This window comes from Enhydra lutris, unplaced genomic scaffold (genome assembly GCF_002288905.1).
Source record: "Enhydra lutris kenyoni isolate GAN:26980312 unplaced genomic scaffold, ASM228890v2 scaffoldscaffold14, whole genome shotgun sequence".
Lineage (NCBI taxonomy): Eukaryota > Metazoa > Chordata > Mammalia > Carnivora > Mustelidae > Enhydra > Enhydra lutris.
In genome coordinates, this window is record NW_019154098.1 from 35,741,560 (window position 1) to 35,762,674 (window position 21,115).

General features: G+C 37.5%; 1 protein-coding gene across 1 annotated transcript in view; it reads left to right on the forward strand.

The window, feature by feature from the left end:
* Window positions 1-21,115, forward strand: part of LOC111146806 (ubiquitin protein ligase E3 component n-recognin 5) — a 137,208-nt gene that overhangs the window by 84,504 nt on the left and 31,589 nt on the right. Inside the window, exons 21-34 of the mRNA XM_022502493.1 lie at window positions 1,706-1,916; window positions 2,932-3,058; window positions 7,102-7,253; window positions 7,683-7,778; window positions 8,121-8,244; window positions 11,703-11,800; window positions 12,586-12,734; window positions 13,260-13,351; window positions 14,429-14,575; window positions 14,673-14,791; window positions 14,870-14,996; window positions 15,086-15,215; window positions 16,282-16,442; window positions 16,564-16,803. Coding sequence (XP_022358201.1) covers window positions 1,706-1,916; window positions 2,932-3,058; window positions 7,102-7,253; window positions 7,683-7,778; window positions 8,121-8,244; window positions 11,703-11,800; window positions 12,586-12,734; window positions 13,260-13,351; window positions 14,429-14,575; window positions 14,673-14,791; window positions 14,870-14,996; window positions 15,086-15,215; window positions 16,282-16,442; window positions 16,564-16,803 — 1,973 coding nt within the window. The remainder of the gene's footprint in view (window positions 1-1,705; window positions 1,917-2,931; window positions 3,059-7,101; window positions 7,254-7,682; window positions 7,779-8,120; window positions 8,245-11,702; window positions 11,801-12,585; window positions 12,735-13,259; window positions 13,352-14,428; window positions 14,576-14,672; window positions 14,792-14,869; window positions 14,997-15,085; window positions 15,216-16,281; window positions 16,443-16,563; window positions 16,804-21,115) is intronic.

Here is a 21,115-nt window from a genome sequence, read left to right on the forward strand (position 1 = left end):
TGAATTCACTCTGCCTTTTGCTACAAGAATAAGTGATGAATACAGCATAGAGTGATGCAGACTAAACTCTTTTGCATATAACACAGTAAGTGTGGTATTGGTGAGTCTCAGAGTGAGAGCCCATGTGGAGCAGGTTGGAGATGAGAGTTCCTGTAGCTGCTTCCAACCCGACGACTGGCTGATCGCTTGCAAACCTTTTACGTCACAGAGTATGCAGCAGAGTATCCTGACTTCAGTTACTTTCAAATAGTAGTGCTCCTTTTAGTATTCGGAGAGCCTTTGACATATTCTCTCAACATATTAATTGTTCCATATATGTCACTGGACTTTGGAAAGTTTAATCTTACGTATGTGTTCTACCTCATATCCTTGAACTGGAGCTTATGGTGTATGGGATCACCTCACCCCAGTGTCTTAGTGCCACAATCAAAATGGCCTGTCTGACCTGTGGCAGGTACTGAAAATAGTTTAACTATTTTTTGTTCTTCCTGCCCTGCCAACCCCCACTTTACCTTTCCTCCTGTCCATAAGATTGGGGTTTGGAGGAGAGGTGGTAAGTGGTTCAAACATAGCTTTCTTCTTCCCTTTGTATTCCACACACTCTTTTCCCAGTACTTAATTCTAGTTGAACAAATTTACTTGTTTTCCAAAACTAATGTTTTATAGTTAGTCCGTTAAAATCCCTTAGTTACAGGTTTACATTCTGAAAGATGTACATTTGAACTCCTTGATTTATTCATGCCGTGTCTTCGTGTGTTCAGATTGCTGTTAGACTGGCTTACAACCAACTGAAATTTCTTACAGTTCTGGAGGCTGGAAGTCCGAGATCAAGGTGTGGGCAGATTTGGTGCCTCGTGGGGGCAACCTGTTGTTTCATAGACAGCCATGTATTCTCATATGGTGGGAGGGGAGAACTCTCGTCTCTTCCGGTTCCTTTTAAGGGCCTAATCCCACCCACAAAGGCCCCACCCTTGTGACTTAGTTACTTCTCAAAGGTCCCACCTCCAAATACCATTGCATTGGAGATTAGCTTTCAGCGTATGAATTTTGGGGGCCAGAGATACTCAGTCAATAGCATGCTGTTTCTTAGGTAGTTAGTGGAATGTTCTGTAAATTAACTAATATTACCAGGTATTTGACAATGAAGTGCATTAGTTGTCACCTCTGAGAGATTGCATCTGTCGTGATTTTAGGGAAGTTGAAGGTTTTGGTTTTCTCCTGTACCACATGTGATGTAACCTTCATGAGCATAAGAGGGTATGAGTAAGCTTATATAAAATACATAGAATGTATGCCCTTTGTTTAACTGATTAACAGTACTAGTAGGATTCTAATTCAGTAGTTCCATAAGAACTAATACAAACCGGGAGTTGGCAGACTTAACGGCAGATCACATCCAGTCACTGTCATTCATGTGTGTGTTGTATATGGTGGCGTTCCTGCCACAGCCAGAGTTGAGTTAGTTGCAAAAGCTGAAAATACTTAGTGTCCTTTACAGATAGTTTATCCACCCTTTTCTGTTCTGTCAGTCGTATACTGTGCTTAAAGGGGGCCCTTAATTTTACCTCCTTTGGCAGGCTAACTTGTGTCTACTTACTTTCAGAGCCAGTTATGTTATTGTGTGAAATTATAAAATGAATTTTTGACATGTGTAATGTGCTATTCAAATTCATTGGAGTCTTTTCCCTGATTTATCTGAGCACAGAAACAAACCTTAATGCAGCATATTCTGCGTTGTGACTATGAGGCCTGTCGACAATACCTCATGAATCTTGAGCAAGCGGTGGTTTTAGAGCAGAGTCTACAGATGCTGCAGACGTTCATCGGCCACAGATGTGATGGAAACCGAAATATTTTGCATGCTTGTGTATCAGTTTGTTTTCCAACCAGCAATAAGGAAACTAAAGAAGAAGAGGGTGAGAACAAGAACTATAACAAGGTCTTTAAAAGGAATTTTAGGCGGTTTTGAAAATGAAACAACTATTAAAGGGAAGGAAAGGAAATGACTGTGAAGAATTTGTGTGTACTTTTTTCTTTGTTTTGTGAAACCTAGGAGTTTTGCCATTCTTAGTAAAGATGTCTGTCCTCTTAGGATGATCATGTAACATAAGCAGATAACTTCATATCAGTATGCTTGGTTGTCTTGAGTTCTGTTATCTGATATGTACAAACTTTATGTGTAATACTTAACGAGATTTACTGATTTTATAATAGCAGATGACTTTTATTACCATGAGAATTATTTAGCTAGTTAAGGCAAGTTATATTGAAGCAACTTTTATCCCAGTTTTCAGAATGTACAGGGAAAAACAACCCAGTGAGTTATTAGATTTTTCTGGGAAAATAAGCTTTTTTGCCCTCAAGGTTTTAATTGGTTAAACAAAGGGGAAATCTGCAAGCCTAGAAGTGCGGTTGTGTGGTTCCTAATGTTTTTCCTGATTCTAAATTCCACTGGTGATACTCCGGTAGCTACATTTTTGAGTAGTTGTTTTGTAAGTTTTGTTTCTTTCTTTTCTTTTCTTCTCGTTTTTTTTTATTTGTTTGTTTGTAGGTTTCTAACCTTTATTTCCTTATCATTAATGGAGGATGAGTAGTATATAAGCCTTGACTGAGGTACTGAATTGTGGGTCTTTTTTGTACTTTGTAGTGAAAGCTAGATTTCAGTCTACTTATAAGTAATCTTATTTTTTAACCTTTGGGGGTTGAAAAGTAAGGCAGAATAAGGAAATAAGTCACATATTAAAGGTCATAGTTAAATCTGTATTAAGTGTCTGTTGCTCCAAGGAGGAAAAAATTAAGCTACTCATTATCTCTAGCATGTGATTTAAAGTACTAAAATACATAGCAGTTAGCATTTAATGGCCAGTACATACTTAATCTTAGTTATTTTTGAAGTGTAAATTGATCCTAATTTCTTCTCTTATGTTTCAGAAGCAGAGCGCTCTGAAAGAAATACATTTGCAGAAAGGCTTTCTGCTGTTGAGGCCATTGCAAATGCAATATCAGTTGTTTCAAGTAATGGCCCAGGTAATCGGGCTGGATCATCAAGTAGTCGAAGGTAATGTGATTTTTACCAGGAAAGTTTATTTGGCGGAAACAGAATCCAAGTACAGAAAAATGTATCTCATACCTATCGTATGCATGAATTGGTGGGTCCTTTTGCTTTGTTTTTGTTCCTTTCAGTATCACCCTGGGGAAAAGATCTGGTAGTATCTAATTAGATTTTAAGTGTAGAACAGTAGGATCTAGGATGCTTCAAAAATTTGAGATAATTTAGACAAGTAGTTCAACCTTGATTCTTTGAATGTGTTTTAAGTTTATCATTCTTGTTTCCTAGGAAGTTCCTTTTTTTAGTTGGAGAACAAATAACAATAATTGAAAGAACTGCAATCTTTTATTTTCTGATTATTATTTAGGTCAATTTCTCAGATGTATTAGTGATCTGGGAAGAAATGAAAGGCTGGTGTGTATTGTGAATGTTGCTATTTTAAGTTTTCAGGCTCTCTGGGTTGTGGGATGGACAGACCTTAATAACATGTAGAAAATTACTAGGCATTTGAATAGATGAAGAGTATAAAGAATTCAGGATATAGTTGTTTTCTTTTTTGGGGTTTTTTTTTGTTGTTGTTGTTGTTGTTTTGTTTTTCGTTTGTTTTTTTCCTGAAGGAAAAAGCATGTTTATATTAGACACGAGAGCCAGAGTTCTTGGACACTTGACAGATCATTGACGGAAGCACTGCTCACTGTGCTCATGTGATAGGTTGTAAAGTCTACTTAAAATGAAGACTCTCTTTGCCTATTTTCTGTTCCATATCCAACTTTCCCTTTAAAAATGATTCTTCTAAAATTGATAGCTTCCCAGGTTCAAAAATGTCCTGAAGTGAGATTTGTCACAAACTATTTATGGGTGACCAAATTATAATTTAAAACAGTACAAAGACCTTATGTAGACTATACAAAATGGAAATTATCACCAGCTTATCTGTTTAGGACTACACTAGGCAGACGAAGTGTTTGGTCTAAAATGGAAAGCAACTTAAATTCTTCATGAAGAAATTAGTTTCTGAATTATTTCAGGTATTTCATTTCCTCAGGGAAAATACAGGTGCAGATCAAGTTGGACTCTGATATGGTTGGTCCAATGCCAGTGCTGCCATCTTTTTTTCATGTAAGGATTATTTTGAAGGCAAAGACTAAAAGGAGCTTCAAGAGTGGGTGATGTGTTGCTCACAGAAATAATTTGCAGAGTAAGCTCCTTTGAGGCATTTGCCGAAGATTTCACTGCAGTGCTCTTAACCAGTTCAAACTCAGGGCTGCCGGTTGAACAGATGAAAGCACAGGAGTCTTATTATCCACGCCGGGCAGTAGGAAGTCCACAGACTCTGCTTCATTGAAGTGAAACCCTCCTCTAGCCTACAATGGATTTTCTAGGCGATGCCCCTTGATGAGTTTGCAGGCTGGGATTCATGAGCTGTAAGCTCAAAGCTGATGCAATTTCAATATTGAATGGAGTACTGTTAAATGTCTTCAGATGATGATTTGACTCAGAAGTTTTGTTATGTGACTCATAGTTCCTGAGTACAAAGGGCAGATTTAGTGGAAAGCTTGATTGATGCATCTGATTGCAGGTGTATGTACTCTAGAGATTATTAATCTGGAAGACACATGACCTTCGCTTTTTTGTCACAGTGGTATGTTTGAACATGACTGGATTCTAAGGCTTCTGTAGCATGGATATAACGTGCTTACAAAGAGGAACTTACATCATCCTTGAATTCTTCCATATTGTCAGAAAATACGATGACTCCAGGCAAGCCTATACGAAGAAATGTCAAAACTCTGAATCTTAGCAGCCAAGGTGGTATCTCCTCAGTATTGTCCTCAGCCACTGAGGATACAGGTGAATCTTCATGAATTGTGTACAGCATCTTGAAGAATAATTTTCTTTTTTTTTTGTTTTTTGTTTTTTGTTTTTAAAGAATCTATATGAGGAGCTGGGCGTTGTACTTAAAAATGTTCCCAAGACCTAATGAAGAAAAGTGGTTAAGGACAATTTTTTAAAATGACAAAGGAATGACCCCCTCATTTAATATTGAATTGACTACATCACAACAACAGAGTTGGGAGTTTGCAAGTTCAAGATGAGACTATGGTCTCAGTTTATCTTCATTTTATTCTTAGTCTACTCTCAGCTAGAGGTTGGAGAATAGCCCACATATGTTTTCTTTGGCCTGTGCACTGTTACAGTTTTTTTTTTTTTTTCCTTTAAAATTTGAATGCCTTTAGATAAGCATGTATGCCTCTAGTTTGCCATCACTCCCTACTTCTTAGACCTGACTGCCCTTTCCTCAATCGATACTGTCTTCCGGGCCCAGTAGGCATTGAGTTTGTGACCCTGATGTAAGCATTCTTCTTAATAGGCCCCAAACATGCATTTATTTTCAGGTTATTTGCAGTGCCTCCCACTTAATTGCTGATTCTCTCTCTCTCTCTCTCTCTCTTTCTCTCTCTCTGTTTTGAGTAAGATACACTAGGATACCAAGTGTCTGTGTTGAGCTTAATTAAGATTATTTAGGAACATCACAGTGTGAACAGTCACCCTGGTGTGTGCTGTTACCTGGTAAGGAGCCTGTCTTTCTCTCTGGGTGAGGTCTTCGGACAGAGAAGTGACCTCGACTGAAAGAATCCCTGTGCCCTGCTCCCCTCCATATTCTAAAAACTCTTAAACTCAGACTTCTAAATTGGGAGAGGGGAGACATCAAAGATACCACAAAATTTAACTGTAGGTACTTTTTGATAATGAATACTATAGTAACTAATATATTATTTGAGACAGTAAAATTTACTTTGCAGAATCTTCCAAAGAATGCTTCTGTTCCCAAAGGTATCTTCATATATATATAAGCTTTTTAAAATAGACGTGTTCCTGAAAGTAGCCTCTAAAAGAAATTTTTGTAAAAGCTTTAAAAAAAAAAAAATTCCTCATAAAATGGAAAGTGTATCGATATGGAAAACCACATTTATCCTCGGATTACACGACAATTACAATTAGAAGATTCAAACATTAATAAAAATCTTCCTAAACTATTTATTTGTAGACATATAATGCTCACCTCGTAAGGTCTTTCACATCAGAGAAATGTCATGTCTTTGGGATTAAATCTGCATGGGAGAATGAAGTCCCTTATGTGTTACCTGGCCCTTACAATTGAATTTTTAGTCTTTATTCATTTGGAGACTCTAAAATTGTGACTGATGGAAGGGAATTTGCCTTATGTGCTCTTTCTTAATTGCTGTTAGTTTGTAACGTTAATTTTGTGGGCTTTGTAAGCTTTTATTCAGAGGTATAGATTTTTATATAGGTAGTTACCAGTTTCCCCTAACAAGATCTGTGTTTGTGATTATTTCCTTTTCTTTTTAGTGATGTGCACACCTTTGCAGTGTTTTTTTTTCCCTTGTATAGCAGGAGGAAAAAAAAATCACGCCCAGACATTAATCTAACAACACATTTTACAAGCTCCAGTTTCATTAATTTCTTTGGGATGCAAGTTGTACTGTTAAAAAAAGACATTTTTTTTTGTATAAAAAATAAATCTAAATTGGTCTTTGTTTTAAGACTACTCACTGTGTGGACATTAGTTTAATTGCTTTTGAGATCACAGCAAAGGGATTTATTTAAGTGAGCTAACAATATCGGTTTTGTGCTAATCAGTATGTCTGCTGATGTCTATTATTAAACTTAATTCTTACTGATTATAAACAGGGGACAGAAAATTCTTTTTGTCTTAATGTTCAGCTGTTCATTTACCTTAATTGTATGAAAGATTATTTTCTAATCTTCACTGCAAGTTTTGTTCCCTGTGCTTAAGTTTGTGTGGGAGCTTAATATAGTGGTTTTAGTGCTGAACTGGGTGCCCCCAGTTTCATTTCTATCCCTCACTGACTTACTCTGTGATTCCAGAATTGGCATTTGTACTTCACTTCCCTTGCCTGGAGTATTTGCTTATAGAACAAACTTTGATCTCAGATGAGAAGTTCTGTGCACCTTTTCATTACATTTAGCCATGGTAGTGAGCTCCGATTTTATCCATGTTCTTCTAGTTTGAGATTACGGGAAATGATGAGACGTTCGCTGAGAGCGGCTGGTTTGGGTAGACATGAAGCTGGAGCTTCATCCAGTGACCACCAGGATCCGGTTTCGCCCCCCATAGCTCCCCCTAGTTGGGTTCCTGACCCTCCTGCGATGGATCCTGGTAAGATCTGTTATTTTATTTAGTGTTTGACAAAAAAACAAGGTCCTGAAAGAAAGGAAATCGAACATTTTAGTGGGTTATTTCGAAATCTGAAGTATTTAAAAATAGCATAACGAGTAAACCGTAACTAATTTAGTTGTTGAGATTCGGTTTAGGGGGGTTTATAACTTAAAAAATAAAATTCTAGAAGCTCTTTCATTGAAATATATGTTTCCATACTGGCAAGAAGCTAATTAGTCATCTATCACAATAAGTCAATAATTCGCCTAGTGGATTCCTTCTCTTATGTTTGGAAAACAAGTTTCTACTTAAACCTCTGTCCGATTTGACCTTTGGCTTGCAGAGAAAAGCCTTAAGGCCAGTTAAGAGAACATGTTAGGGACATGTTGCCTATAATGATGTACATCCTGCTGTTCTGTTTACTGAAAGATGGTGACATTGATTTTATCCTGGCCCCTGCTGTGGGATCTCTTACCACAGCAGCGACTGGCACCGGTCAAGGACCAAGCACCTCCACCATTCCAGGTGAGAATCTGTACTATTTTATCTGTCTAGGCATTTGGGTTTCTGCAGATCTGCACTTAACCTCAGGGAGACTTCTTTGGCTTGAAAAATAACTAATTCGCTGAATTACATCTCCCATATGTCAATGAAATCGTGTGTGTGAACATACATTTCATCAGTCGGGAGTTGTAAAATGTGTTAATGTGTTTAAATTCTCTATACTGAAGTTACTAATTTATTACTGATAGTAGAATATTTTTCTGGTGGCTTATTTAATAGATACTTAGTATGTTATTCCAGAATATTCTTTTACTGTCTTGTTTTACTCTTGCTTTGTTACCAAATAAATCTGTTTAATTACAGGTCCTTCCACAGAGCCATCTGTAGTAGAATCCAAGGATCGAAAGGCCAATGCTCATTTTATATTAAAATTGTTATGTGACAGTGTTGTACTGCAGCCATATTTACGAGAACTCCTCTCTGCCAAGTAAGAAGTTTAATATACTTTTGCTGTAAAGATTTAGCTTAGCTCCTTTTACTATTTAAGTTGATCTGGCGATGTATGGACAACAGTTACCTACTGTGAATTTAAAATAATTAATCAAAACCTAGCATTGTATTCCCTCTGTGATTAACCAAGCGCTCTTCAATGAAAGGCCTTTCTTAGTATAATTCAGTATACACTAATTGAATACAAACAACTTTTATGGAGCTTGATGTGGAGATATATACGTGTGTGTGTGTGTGTGTGTTAAAAAGATCACAGTATAGTTATTCTCAATGTGAATTCATAAATTCTGTCACTGTCAGCTTGAGAACTTTAAAAATGACAGATTCTTCCCCAAACTTGCACTAGAAGCATGACTGAGTAGGTCTGGAATGGGGCCTGGAATCTGTATTCTAAACTCTGTGGATGATTCTGATGGTTTCTTTGGACATTTTTTTGGCTTACAAAATCCTAATGAGATTATGCAGAGTTTTTGATAAGTATTGTGTGGCAGATGCTCATTCCCTATTGGTAGGTTATAGCTCTGCTTTTAGCCTAATTGTTTATGTTCCTTTACAAACTCAATAGTAGGCATTTTTATAAAAGTGAGCTCTTATCTGTGCCAAACTGTACTTGTATTAACTCTTCTAACAATAGCAGTGTGGAATAGGTAATATTATTTACATTTTATTTTTGAAGTAATGGTCTTAGAGGCTAATTAACCTGCCCAGGGTCATGAAACTAGTGAGTCGCACAACTGGAATTCGACTGTGGTCTGTTTCTTGATTCCAGAATTGAGACTCCCAGTCATCATCCTTATGCTGCCTCCTCATACTTAAGAACAAGAAGGTGTTTTGAGTTATTATTGAGGGCAAGAGTTTTTAAGGCTTATTGGCCTTAGGCCATAATGACCGAACATGTGAACTTCTGATTACTTAATGAAGGCTGCCCCACTAGTAAAATAAGCCACTGAATTGGAAATACGCTATTACTCCAGAAGCAGCTTACTAATTGATTAGTGGTTTGAAGCATAGATAAAAATGGTATATAAACAAATCCAGTTTTTTCTATTTTTATTTTCTCACTTATCAGTTTTAATTTCTATTTATTATGGTATTTTTAAAGATACTATTTTGTATCATTTCCTCCATCATTTGGTGTTACCTAAAAATTTATAGTGTGTTCTTATTCCCTTTCTCTTAAATTTTTTTTTTTTTTTTTTTTTTTTTTTTTTTTCTTAGACGTTTGAGTGGCTCAGTTGGTTAAGCGTCTGCCTTTGGGTCAGGTCATCATCACAGGGTCCTGGGATCGAGCCCCACATGGGGCTCCCTGCTCAGTGGGGAGTCTGCTTCTTTCTCTCCCTCTGCCCCCCACCCTTCATGTGTTTGCTCTCTGACCAATAAATAAATACTTTAAAAAAAATTAAAAAATTTTTTTGATTAGAGTGAGCATGAGTGTGCACGAGTTGTGTGTGGGGGGGCACAGAGGTAGAAGAGGGACAGGCAGGCTCCCCCCACTGAGCACAGAGCCCTACACGGCACTTTATCCTAGGCCTCTGAGATCATGACCTGAGCTAAAGTCAGATGCTTAAAGTGAGTCACCCAGGCCCCCCCACCTTCTCCTCTTAGCCCATTTTGCATTTCCACAGTGCATTTTTAGTTCACCAGTCCTTTATTTTAGTGTTAGTAGCAGTTGCTCTCCCCCAACCCCCTGTCTGAGAAAATACGTAACCTACCTGGAAAACAGTCAAAATGCCATTCTGTTAATAAACTTGTATTATTGATGACAGCTTTGAAACAGGTTAGAGGAAAGGCAAGGTTCTTTTGCCCTTTAGGTGATAAGCCTAGGAATTCTCAAATTGATCCTTTGTTTCCTTTTTTATATTTCAAATATAGGAGAATTAATTCATTATTTCCAATTTAACGTTTCCCCTTCCCCTACCCACTGACCTCCCTCCAGTCCCAGGTGTGGGTGGTTGGATTTTGCTTTTATAATACAAGCTAAAGAAAGTGAATTTTGGTAAAATTATCCTGGTTAGTAAAGGTGCAGAGGATTTTATTCTCAACCAGCTCATTTTTAACCTGATCAGAGGTGGTATGAAGCTTGGGAAATAGGTAGGGAGAAAAGTGAGCAAAAACACAGAAATGGAGAGGTATGAATATGTTAGGGGCACAGTGATGTACCTGATTAGTAGGGGAGGATTAGAGAGGAGAGCAGTAGCCAGTGGATCTGAAAGACTAGGTGAAAGCCACCACTTTGTTCTCTATTCCTTGGCTTGAAGCCTCCGAATAATGGCTTTGGCTAGACTAATACTTATCAAGGTGGGTTTATAAGAATAATAATGTGATGGTTGGGTAAAAAAGGATTAAATAGGTGAGAGTAGAGACTGGAGTTGATCAAAGCTTTGGTTTTTATGCCCGCCCGTCGTCTTTAGTATATGTGTTACAGTAAACCAAACTGGAAAACAGAAAAGGATTAAATGCAAGAGCAAAATAATTGATTTAGAAGGGAAGACTTCAGGAAGAATCCAGATTTTTTTATCTTAATTTCTAGGAGCAGTGCTGCTGTTGGCGGACGTAAGTCAGGTAGAGAGCAGGTTTGGGGAGACAGGTGATTTTAGTTGTTAGACATGTTGAGTGTGAGGTATCATTGGGAAATCCTAAGTAGAGTTACCAAGTAAGCAGGTGCAGATGGTGGTACTGTGTTATCGTCACAGAAGGAGTACTTGCTTTGGTGGATCAGAGGGGACGCACAGGTGGTTGAGGACTAAATTTTGGGAAATGTAAAGGATCCAGGAGGGAATAGAAATTCAGGGAAGAATACTGAAGGTACATTTTTAAGAGAAAATAGATAATAATAAGTAACATTTATTGAATACATTTTATTTGCTAGGCATTGTGTTAAAAGGTTTTTAAGTAATAATTGATTTAATCATCATCATTGTTGTATGAGATAGAGGCAGTTACTACCCCCACATCTAGAGAATACTAGTTTGACTCTAGAGCCCTTGATGATTCTATTCTTTTAGTGTCACTAAGGCCATGGAAGGAGAGCATGCTTGAGAGAGACAAGGATTCTTAGAGAGGAGGCTTGCTTTCTTAAATGGGATAGTAGAAAGTAGAAAATACCACCAGTGATTTTCTTTCACTGTTAGGACATTATTATTTAATATAGCAGAACTATTTTTTGTTTCATCATGGACACCCATTTCTTTTATAATCAAGGAGGAAAATAATTATTAATTTTTTAAAGGCTTTATTTATTTGAGGGAGAGTGATCGAGAGAGAGATCACAGGCAATGGGGAGGGCAGAGAGAGAGTGATGCTCCCCACTGAGCAGGGAGCCTGATCCCAGGACTCTGGGATCATGATCTGAGCTGAAGGCAGACACTTAACCAGTTGAGCCACCCAGGAGCCCCTGATTACTAATACTTTTATGTATAATTTTTCTCACTTTAGGGATGCAAGAGGCATGACCCCGTTTATGTCAGCTGTAAGTGGCCGAGCTTATCCTGCTGCAATTACCATTTTAGAAACAGCCCAGAAAATTGCAAAAGGTAATTTATTTCAGGTCCTTTTTAAAAAGAGTTGCTTATTTTTTAATTTGAATAGATTCTCCTCTACATACATAACATTCAGAGCTAATTTCTGTGTCTTGAAATGATATAATTGTGTAAAAACTATCAGTTTATTCTTTCATTCGTGTGCATTTGTGTGTGTGTGTAAAATTCATTTTGCACTTTTCCCAGTTATTTTGTCTTCTAACTTTCCACCAAAAAAGCTGGTGTAATTTTTAAAATTAAAAAATTTTGCATAGTGGGTAATGTAATGACTAATATTTTGAAAATAAAGATGGATTACTGATAGAACGTGTCAGTGGTTAATTGGTGGTAGTGATACAATTTTATAGAAATAATAGGCCAGGTGTCTTACTGGTCTTCCTTCTGACTTGGAATTCCTGCTTAATAGAATGCAGTAAGGAATATCATCAGTTCCTGCCATCCAGCCTTTTAAAAGACTAACATAGTTTAAAATACTGGCTATAAAACTTAGGTGATTTTTCTATAATTTGTTAAATAGAGCTAGAACTTCAGTCTTAACTGCATAACGCAGAGCTGTCATCACGTGGTTATGATATAATTACACTTTGCTTTTACTTTGTACCAGAATTGACTGAATTTCTTGCACACTGACTTGTATATTAATTTTTGAAATTAATATGTAGTTGTTTTTGATTTATACCATGTAAATGTTAGAGCTTTGGCATTTGAGTAAAGTTATAGATGGCTATAATTAAGGCCTTTGGTGATACCTGAACTACTGTGTTCTTAAATCTTTTTAGCTGAAGTATCCTCAAGTGAAAAAGAGGAAGATGTATTTATGGGAATGGTTTGCCCATCAGGTACCAACCCTGATGACTCACCCTTATATGTGTTATGTTGTAACGATACCTGCAGTTTCACGTGGACGGGAGCAGAGCACATTAACCAGGTAAGCTATTTTTTATTTCCCCATATAAATGCTGTCTTCAGGTCCCTTTTTCCTTTTTTCCCTTTCACTGTCACGACATTATAGTTCTTAGCTCTGGAATTCTAACTCTAGTATTTCCTTTTATTCTAAGTTACAAAATTCTCTAAAGGAAATTAATTTTTATTTAATTCCTAAATAAGTGAGGCAGAGGAGGTGATCGTTACGTTAATTATGAGATACCTTGAAAATTAAGAAATCTTCACTCTAAGTAGATCCACAGTTCTTGATACAGATTTTATAACAGTAATGCCTTTTTGTGGGTATGATATGAGTTAGTTTTGCCCCACCGGTAATCTTTGACTTCCACTTGTATAACACTATAAAATGTGTTTTTGCTGTACCCATTTATTACTCTTTGTTTGCAGAGCACATTAGTTTTGTTCTGCTTTCGTTGTGATTGACTTGTTTCAGAAAATACCAGAAATAATTACAATGGTGAAATGTACATATATTCTTCTTTAAAAAAATAAATGCTTCAAATTTTAGGATATTTTTGAGTGTCGAACCTGTGGCTTGCTGGAGTCACTCTGTTGTTGTACAGAATGTGCAAGGGTTTGTCATAAAGGTCATGATTGCAAGTGAGTACAATTCTCGTCTTCTTTCATATTAGAAATTGCTTAGATTCATATTGCTGTCATCTTCAACAAGATAATGTTCTGCTAATTAAGGGAGCGTGAGGTTTGTCACGTTGTTCTCCTTAAGCTACTTTATGTATTAAAATACGGAATTCAGAGTGTACTTTGAAATGTTTTTCATTTGCTTTTGCTTTTTTGATTTTGCCAGCCAAAGTCTCAGGCCCCTGTAGTAGGGTCTGCTAGCAGGAGATCACTGCTGGTATTAAGTGAATCATGGTGTATGTTTATTTACTTCTTAAAGTGAATGTAATAACCTTTCATCCAGCAGTAGAGTTACCATGGCTAGTTTGTTAATTTTCCCAGACTTAAGAAGCAATAAAATACTCGAGCATGAGCTTTTGCAGTGCCTCAGCATCTCAGCAGGGACTTCAGCTGTAACTGTGCTACAGAAGAGTAGATGTTATGGTTAACAGAGAATTGGTTTGTAAAAAACCATCTTTTTTGCTTTAAAATATGTAGGACAAGTAGAAAATGTTTATAGGTATTGCATTGGTATTTATTTATGATTTTTATTAAAAGAGCTTTGGCTCATATGTTTGTTTTCCTTATTTTAAACATCTAAAAGTGATACTGTACTTATTCATTGATTGCTTACTAAGTGCTTTGACACACTAGATGCTTGGGTGGTGGTGGATAAGAGAATCCTTGTCCTAACAGGGTTTACAGCCCTTTGAGAGGACACAAGCAAGAAACATCTGCCCCTAAGGGTTTTAGGGTTTATTAGATGCCCATCGAAGGACCACCTACACTGGATGGGGGCTGTGGGGAATGAAGACATTCCAAAGGAGGTGACTATACCCAAGTCATTACAAGGTCCCTCTTCTCATGAAAGTAACTTTATAGACTTCATGCCTCTAAGTACTCTTCCTAATTAAGTATGCTTTAAGAATTACACTTTGCATTTAAAAACTAAGGGTTCTCTCTGGTGTCAGTAAGTTACACCTCCATAATTTCAGTAGAGATCTTTGTGTCTGTCTTTTTAAATTTCAGTTTTTGTACTTGTATATGAATTCTTTCTAGACTCAAAAGGACGTCACCAACAGCCTATTGTGATTGTTGGGAAAAATGCAAATGTAAAACTCTAATTGCTGGACAGAAGTCTGCTCGTCTTGATCTACTTTACCGCCTGCTCACTGCTACTAATCTGGTTACTCTGCCAAACAGCAGGCAAGTGGGATTTTTTAAGGACATAAATTGAAATATGCACATCGCATCTAAGTAGCCCTCCCCCTCTCCCTGCTCACGACAATGTTCCATTTTGCAGGGGAGAGCACCTCCTGCTGTTTTTAGTGCAGACAGTCGCAAGGCAAACAGTAGAGCACTGTCAGTACAGACCTCCTCGCATCAGGGAGGATCGTAACCGAAAAACGGCCAGTCCTGAAGGTGGGTGAGTCCGACAGTTACGACACCTATAAAAAGCATTATGTTTATTTCTTACTCCCTGTTTCTTTTTCTTTTTAGATTCGGATATGCCTGATCATGATTTAGAGCCCCCAAGGTTTGCCCAGCTTGCATTGGAACGTGTTCTGCAGGACTGGAATGCTTTGAAATCCATGATTATGTTTGGGTCACAGGAGAATAAAGACCCGTATGTATTCATTAAATACGTTTTAAATTTATGTATTTCCCATGTTAATATAGGTGACCACAGTGCATTATCTTATCTTCCCCCTCAAGTCTCAGTGCCAGCAGTAGGATAGGCCATCTTTTGCCAGAAGAGCAAGTTTACCTCAATCAGCAAAGCGGCACCATTCGGCTGGACTGTTTCACTCATTGCCTTATAGTCAAGTGTACAGCAGATATTTTGGTAAGTTCTTTGGATGTTTATATACAGGTACATGAAAACAATGTTTTCTGACTTAGCTTCCCATGATTTTATTTGAGCCAAACTCCTAAGTACTGATGAGCTTGAATTAGTACACTAAGGGGAATGGAATTTTGGGGGTGATTTAAATGTTTCCATTAACAACAGAAGCTCCTTTCATTCTAAGCAAAAATTCTAAAATGTGTTAATAAGGCAACAGTGTAAAAATGTATGGAACAGTGTTCAAAATTAATAGTGCAAATTTTGTTAAGTACTCCTTTTTGCTGTGAAACTAGAAAAGAATAAAACCATAAAACCTAGTGTTGATGAATTTATGGTAAAAAGAACAACTTAAGACACTGATGGGGTGGCATTGCATTTGGTATTCTTTTAGAAAACAACTTGGCAATAAAATAATGAGCCAGAAAAAATCAGTGTCCCCAGAACTTATCATAATTTATGGTATAAGAAAGAAAAAAATCATGTCACAGAATAGTAAAAGATGAAATACTTGATGGATCCACTAATAGTGGATTACTGAATCAAATTATAGCCCAGCCACTTGTTGAAATGTAATGTAGCAATTTAGAAATAAAGTTTATTTTAAGTAACGTTAAAAAAACCCCAATAATGTGAAATTGGATGTTCTCTGTAATTAATATGTATATGATAGACCTTGCATAGAAATGAGAAAGTAAGAATAATAATGACTGAGTGGGAAGGATGGGATTATGAGTTTATTAATATAAAGTATTTGAATATGTTTTATTTTTTCAATATGTACCCTATAGTGAGTGAAATACATTCTTTCTTTGATTTGATTTCTCTTCTAAATATTGATATACAAAGAACTATAAGACTAAAAAGGGAAAACAGACATTTGAGACCCACTGTAGGTCAAAGATATGGTAAGCATGTGGCATAAATTAATCACTGACATTAGAAATGTTTTGGTTAAATTTACTTTGAGGTTCTTATTATGAAATGTTAATCTTCAGAAAGTGTTAGAACTTTTTACTTTATAAATCTTTTGTCTCAACATTAATAGAGTGATTACAATTTTTTAAAGCTTTTAGATACTCTACTAGGTACACTAGTGAAAGAACTCCAAAACAAATACACACCGGGACGTAGGGAAGAAGCTATTGCTGTGACGATGAGGTTTTTGCGTTCAGTGGCAAGAGTTTTTGTCATTCTTAGTGTGGAAATGGCTTCGTCCAAAAAGAAAAAGTAAGACCTCCTTCTTGATTTTGGCTTTTGTTTCCTTCTACACACATTTTTTGTGATAATGATAACATTGTGTATATGAAAAGAATCATAAAAGATTCCTGGATTTTCCTTTTTGCTCTAGCAACTTTATCCCACAGCCAATTGGAAAATGCAAGCGTGTATTCCAAGCACTACTACCTTACGCTGTAGAAGAATTGTGCAATGTAGCAGAGTCGCTGATCGTTCCTGTCAGAATGGGGATCGCTCGCCCTACTGCACCTTTTACTCTGGCTAGTACTAGCATAGATGCCATGCAGGGCAGTGAAGAATTGTTTTCAGTGGAACCACTGCCACCACGACCATCATCTGATCAGTCTAGCAGGTAAATTCCTACCTGATAACAGATTCTCATTAATTCTTTCTGTGGAAATACAGTGGGTTACTAAACCTCTGCGTAAGAACTCAGGTGGTGTCCATGATCATTTATGTAACAAGTGATAGAGATTTTATTTTGTTTGGAACCTGTGAGGAGCACTTCAAAAATTATACATTGCGTCTGCACATCTAAAGTAATAGACGCATAGTTGTGGGTTTTATTTTTGTTTTGAAAAAATTCTATTTTCATTATGCCAGTAAAGTACTCTGGTAAGAAAGTTCAGACTTCCGTAGGCATCATTACTTCCTGTGTTTTCTTACTTTAAGTAAAGCCTGCTGTAAGGCCAGCTTGAGGAATGAAAGACTTGAAACTTTATCTGTGTCCAAAGGATTGGGCTAGGGGGCAGCTTGTTATGTGTAATATAAATAACCGGAATGCTGGAATTTAAAAATATTCTCTGCAACAACCGTATTATCTAAGATAGGCTAAAACAATTCAATAACTAAATGGTTCTAGTTACAAGATTAATTCTTAAGTCTCATTCATCTTGTCTGTTTGTAACTAGACGGTAAGCTTGTTGAGTCAGAATGTTTAGAAAGTAAAATGTTCTGGTGTCTTTTAGCACAGTGCTTCTCAAAATTAAGTATGCATGCACATCACTTGGGGTCTTATTAAAAATGCAGAGGCTGATTTTGAAGGTCTGGGTGGGCCCTGAGATTCCGATTCCTTGTAAACTCTCAGGTTGTGCCAGTGGTCCTGGTTCAGGGGCCACACTTGAGTTGCAGGGCTCTAGTGAGCTATTTGTATTTTTGGTTTTCTCAAGTCTCATTTTGTCACTGTGTGTATAATGATGTTTAATAAAGATCTTTGGGACCTAAAGACTCTTCTTTTCTGGAAAAATCACTGTGTTGAATAAGGAAGGCCTGCATTAGTATTTGACACCGTTCCCAGAACTTCATCTCTGGGTTGATGCATTGAGTATCTGCTCTCTCACTGTTCTCCCCTCATTCCATCTGCCAGTATGTGTCCCAACTTTCCCCTTAGTGTTAGGTCTCCTAGGATACCTTGGAATCTAAATCCAGGTTTGTCTGTCAAAGCTTTCCCACAGTAGCCTTGTCACTGATAGACTTCCAGGATTTGCTGAAAATGGTTACAGATCAAACTATGTATTTTCAGACTCACGAAAATACTTCATTATCCAGTGATTCTGTTAGCAGAATCTGCTTGGGCTCCATATGATGCTTTTGATCCTGATACCCTGTGAGGAGCCCTCTAGTTACTTAAGTGGAATTACTTGGTGAATTCTTTGCACCCTCTCCTTGGTTTTGTTCCAGAACATAAATGTTTTTTTAATCTGTTGAACAGACTTTGGAGTGATCTCATCTTTAAACAGTGCCGATGAGCCTGTTCTTACTAAGTTATCAAGACTTTGTGTCCCCTTGCCAACTGCTTCTTAGGCTCTTTATTTAAAGTACTGTGCACTCTTCAGTTCTCTCCTTCGCTCCATTACCCTTGATTGATTCTTGAGTAAATCTCTCAAGTCTTCCCAGAAGGAGATCTCATTTGATAATCAAGAGAGATAATAGTGTAATGTTTTCAACAGCTGTTGATAAAATGTGGAAATCCTTCATTATAATACAGTATAATCACTCCTTCTCGTAAGGGTGTATTTTGATGAGTGTTCCAAGCATGTCTTAAATAAGAAGTACACACTTGCTAGTCTCTCTGATTTCCCTTGTGTTGGATGGTAGATGGTATATATCACTCCACTGAGCATAAAGGTCTGAGTTTAGTATTTTTGCTTTTTCTGTTGCTTCCCTTCACCTCTTTAAAACTCTTAATGTCCTTATTAATTAGCCTGTTTCTCTATCTCCATGCCTCATACAAAAACTGTTAGCTGAAATTTTATTATGAACTAGGAACTTTTAAGCATGGTAAATGCATTACCTGTCTTAATGTTCCCAATAACTCATAACCACTGTCATTCTGATTTTAAAAATGAGAAATCTGAGGCTCAGAGAGGTTAGGTAACTTGTCCAAGGTTGAATAACTATTAAAGTTTAAAGATATTTAGAGAGAATTCTAGACAGATTTTTTTCCTTTTTCGTATATTCTAGAATATTAGATGGCAGAGTAGGGGGAGATAACTGCTTTTTGGTGCTCTTTCTTTCTCTTTTTTTAGATTTTACTTATTTATTTGAGAGAGAGAGTGAGCGAGAGCACAAGCAGGTGGAGGGGCAGAGGGAGAAGCAGACTGCCCACTGAGCGGGGAGCCTCCCTCTGGGCTCCATCCCAGGACCCTGGGATCATGACCTCTAAGCTAAAGGCAGATGCTTAACTGAGCCGCTTAGATGCCCCTGTTTGGTGCTTATTGATAGTGTTGAGGCATCGGATGACTCCTCACTGAAGCCCACCCTACCTCACAGCACAGATTGTAGCCCTAAACTCTCACGAGTGCAGGTTTGTAATCAGAAGTTCTCTGAAGAGACACTTTTCCTACCCATCCAGCCATGGCTGATGGTCTCTTGAAATCAGCTGCCCTTTCCTGGTTTACGTTTGGCTTTATTTATGTGAGGGGGACAGAAGGAATTTCTGTGATGTAACTTCCTATTTTGCTTACATCCTAGACTACCTCCTGTGAAACCTATGGCTCTTTGAAACCCTTCTAGCCTGAGACAGCAGCACATGCCTTTGGTGTAAATGGTGGCACCACTGCTCTCAAGCTTAATGACATAGGATTGTTTCCCCTTAGCACCAGGATAGTTGTGCTTTGTTTTTTAAATATTTTATCTGGCATATTTAGGTAATCTACACCAAGAGGGATTTCTCGGCAGTTTGGCAAATTGCTGGAACTAGAAGTTCCCACAACTTAGAAGTATTTTTACAACTCCTATTAGACTGGGTTTCAGGACTGTAGTTGTGCCATGAAGTCTAGTGGGAAAAAAGTTGAATCACAGAATGAAGTAAACTGAAGCTCCATTTCTGAATGGGGAGTTATTAATATATTTTGGGACTTAGTACACATATACTTAGTGCATAACTCCTTTGAGGGGATGAGAGACCTTGTGGATATTCCAGGATGTTTTCTTTTTAATACTAGGGACGCCTGGGAGGCTCAGTCATTAAGTGTCTGCCTTCGGCTCAGGTCATGATCCTAGGGTCCTGGGATTGAGCCCCACATCCGGCTTTCTGCTCCGTTGGAAGCCTGCTTCTCCCTCTCCCACTCCCCCTACTTGTGTTCCCTCTCTCACTGTCACTCTGTCTGTCAAGTAAGTAAATAAAATCTTCAAAAAAAGAAAAAGAAATACTAATTACTTGTGGCTTACAGATGTTGACTCTTATTTTTTAATATTGGAAATCTTGAAATCTTGGGTTGGAAATACCCTTTTCATCTTTCCAGATTTTCTTTTAGCCTTCTCATATGCTTTGTAACTCACTATCTCTGAAGAACCAGTTACTTAAATTTCTAGTATGAAACACCATATTTGAGACTGCTTGTGTGTTTGAAGGCAGAGTGTGTCAGTTGACTCTTCATGTGTCACTGGTTTCTCATTTCTAAGAGCAGCTGAGGTGAGGAAAGAACACTATCCATGTAAACACCTTTAAAGGTCCTTTAACCTCTCTCTTAGACTGTGTTTCTTAATTTGTAAATAAAGGATAATAGTAGGTCACACAGCCATCTTCTGATCTCTGACCTGCATTTTAAGCTGCATTTTCTCATTCTCCCCTTCCCTTTATAATGGAGGCATCTGTCCTTTCTTGGCTGTTTCCAAGGCGTAGTTTTAGGGAAGTGGAACTATTTGGCCATCCACATTTTATGATTCTCTTTTCAAATTCATACTTTTGAACTGATGTTCTTCCTCTACACACAAGTCCGTGGTTAATATACAAAGTAGGCAAGGTTAGGTCTCTTAAAAGGAGTGGATCGCTTGTAGGAAGCACACTTATTACCATGCTTCGTTGGGGAATGCTGCAGTTGGAACCTTGGAAAGTTGAGGACTGCTGGCATTGAAAGCGGAGAAGGAAAAAAATTTCCCGTAAAGCGTCTCAATGGGAAGGACTCCTAAAAGGATGTGCATTAACACATTTGAAATGACTTACCAAAAAGTAAAAACAGTTCTGAGATTTCCAAGTTAAATCTCTTTGGTAAATTTAATTTCTTTGGGCTTCATCTTTTCTGATATACTATAGATTAATTATTGTTGGTTTCCAAGAATGTTTAGGTCAGATTTAAAATAGCATCCTGGCAAGTGGGTCACACTGAGTGTCACTGAGAAACATAGAAAGTGTGCTGTGTGGCAGAGGGGTGGCAGTAGCA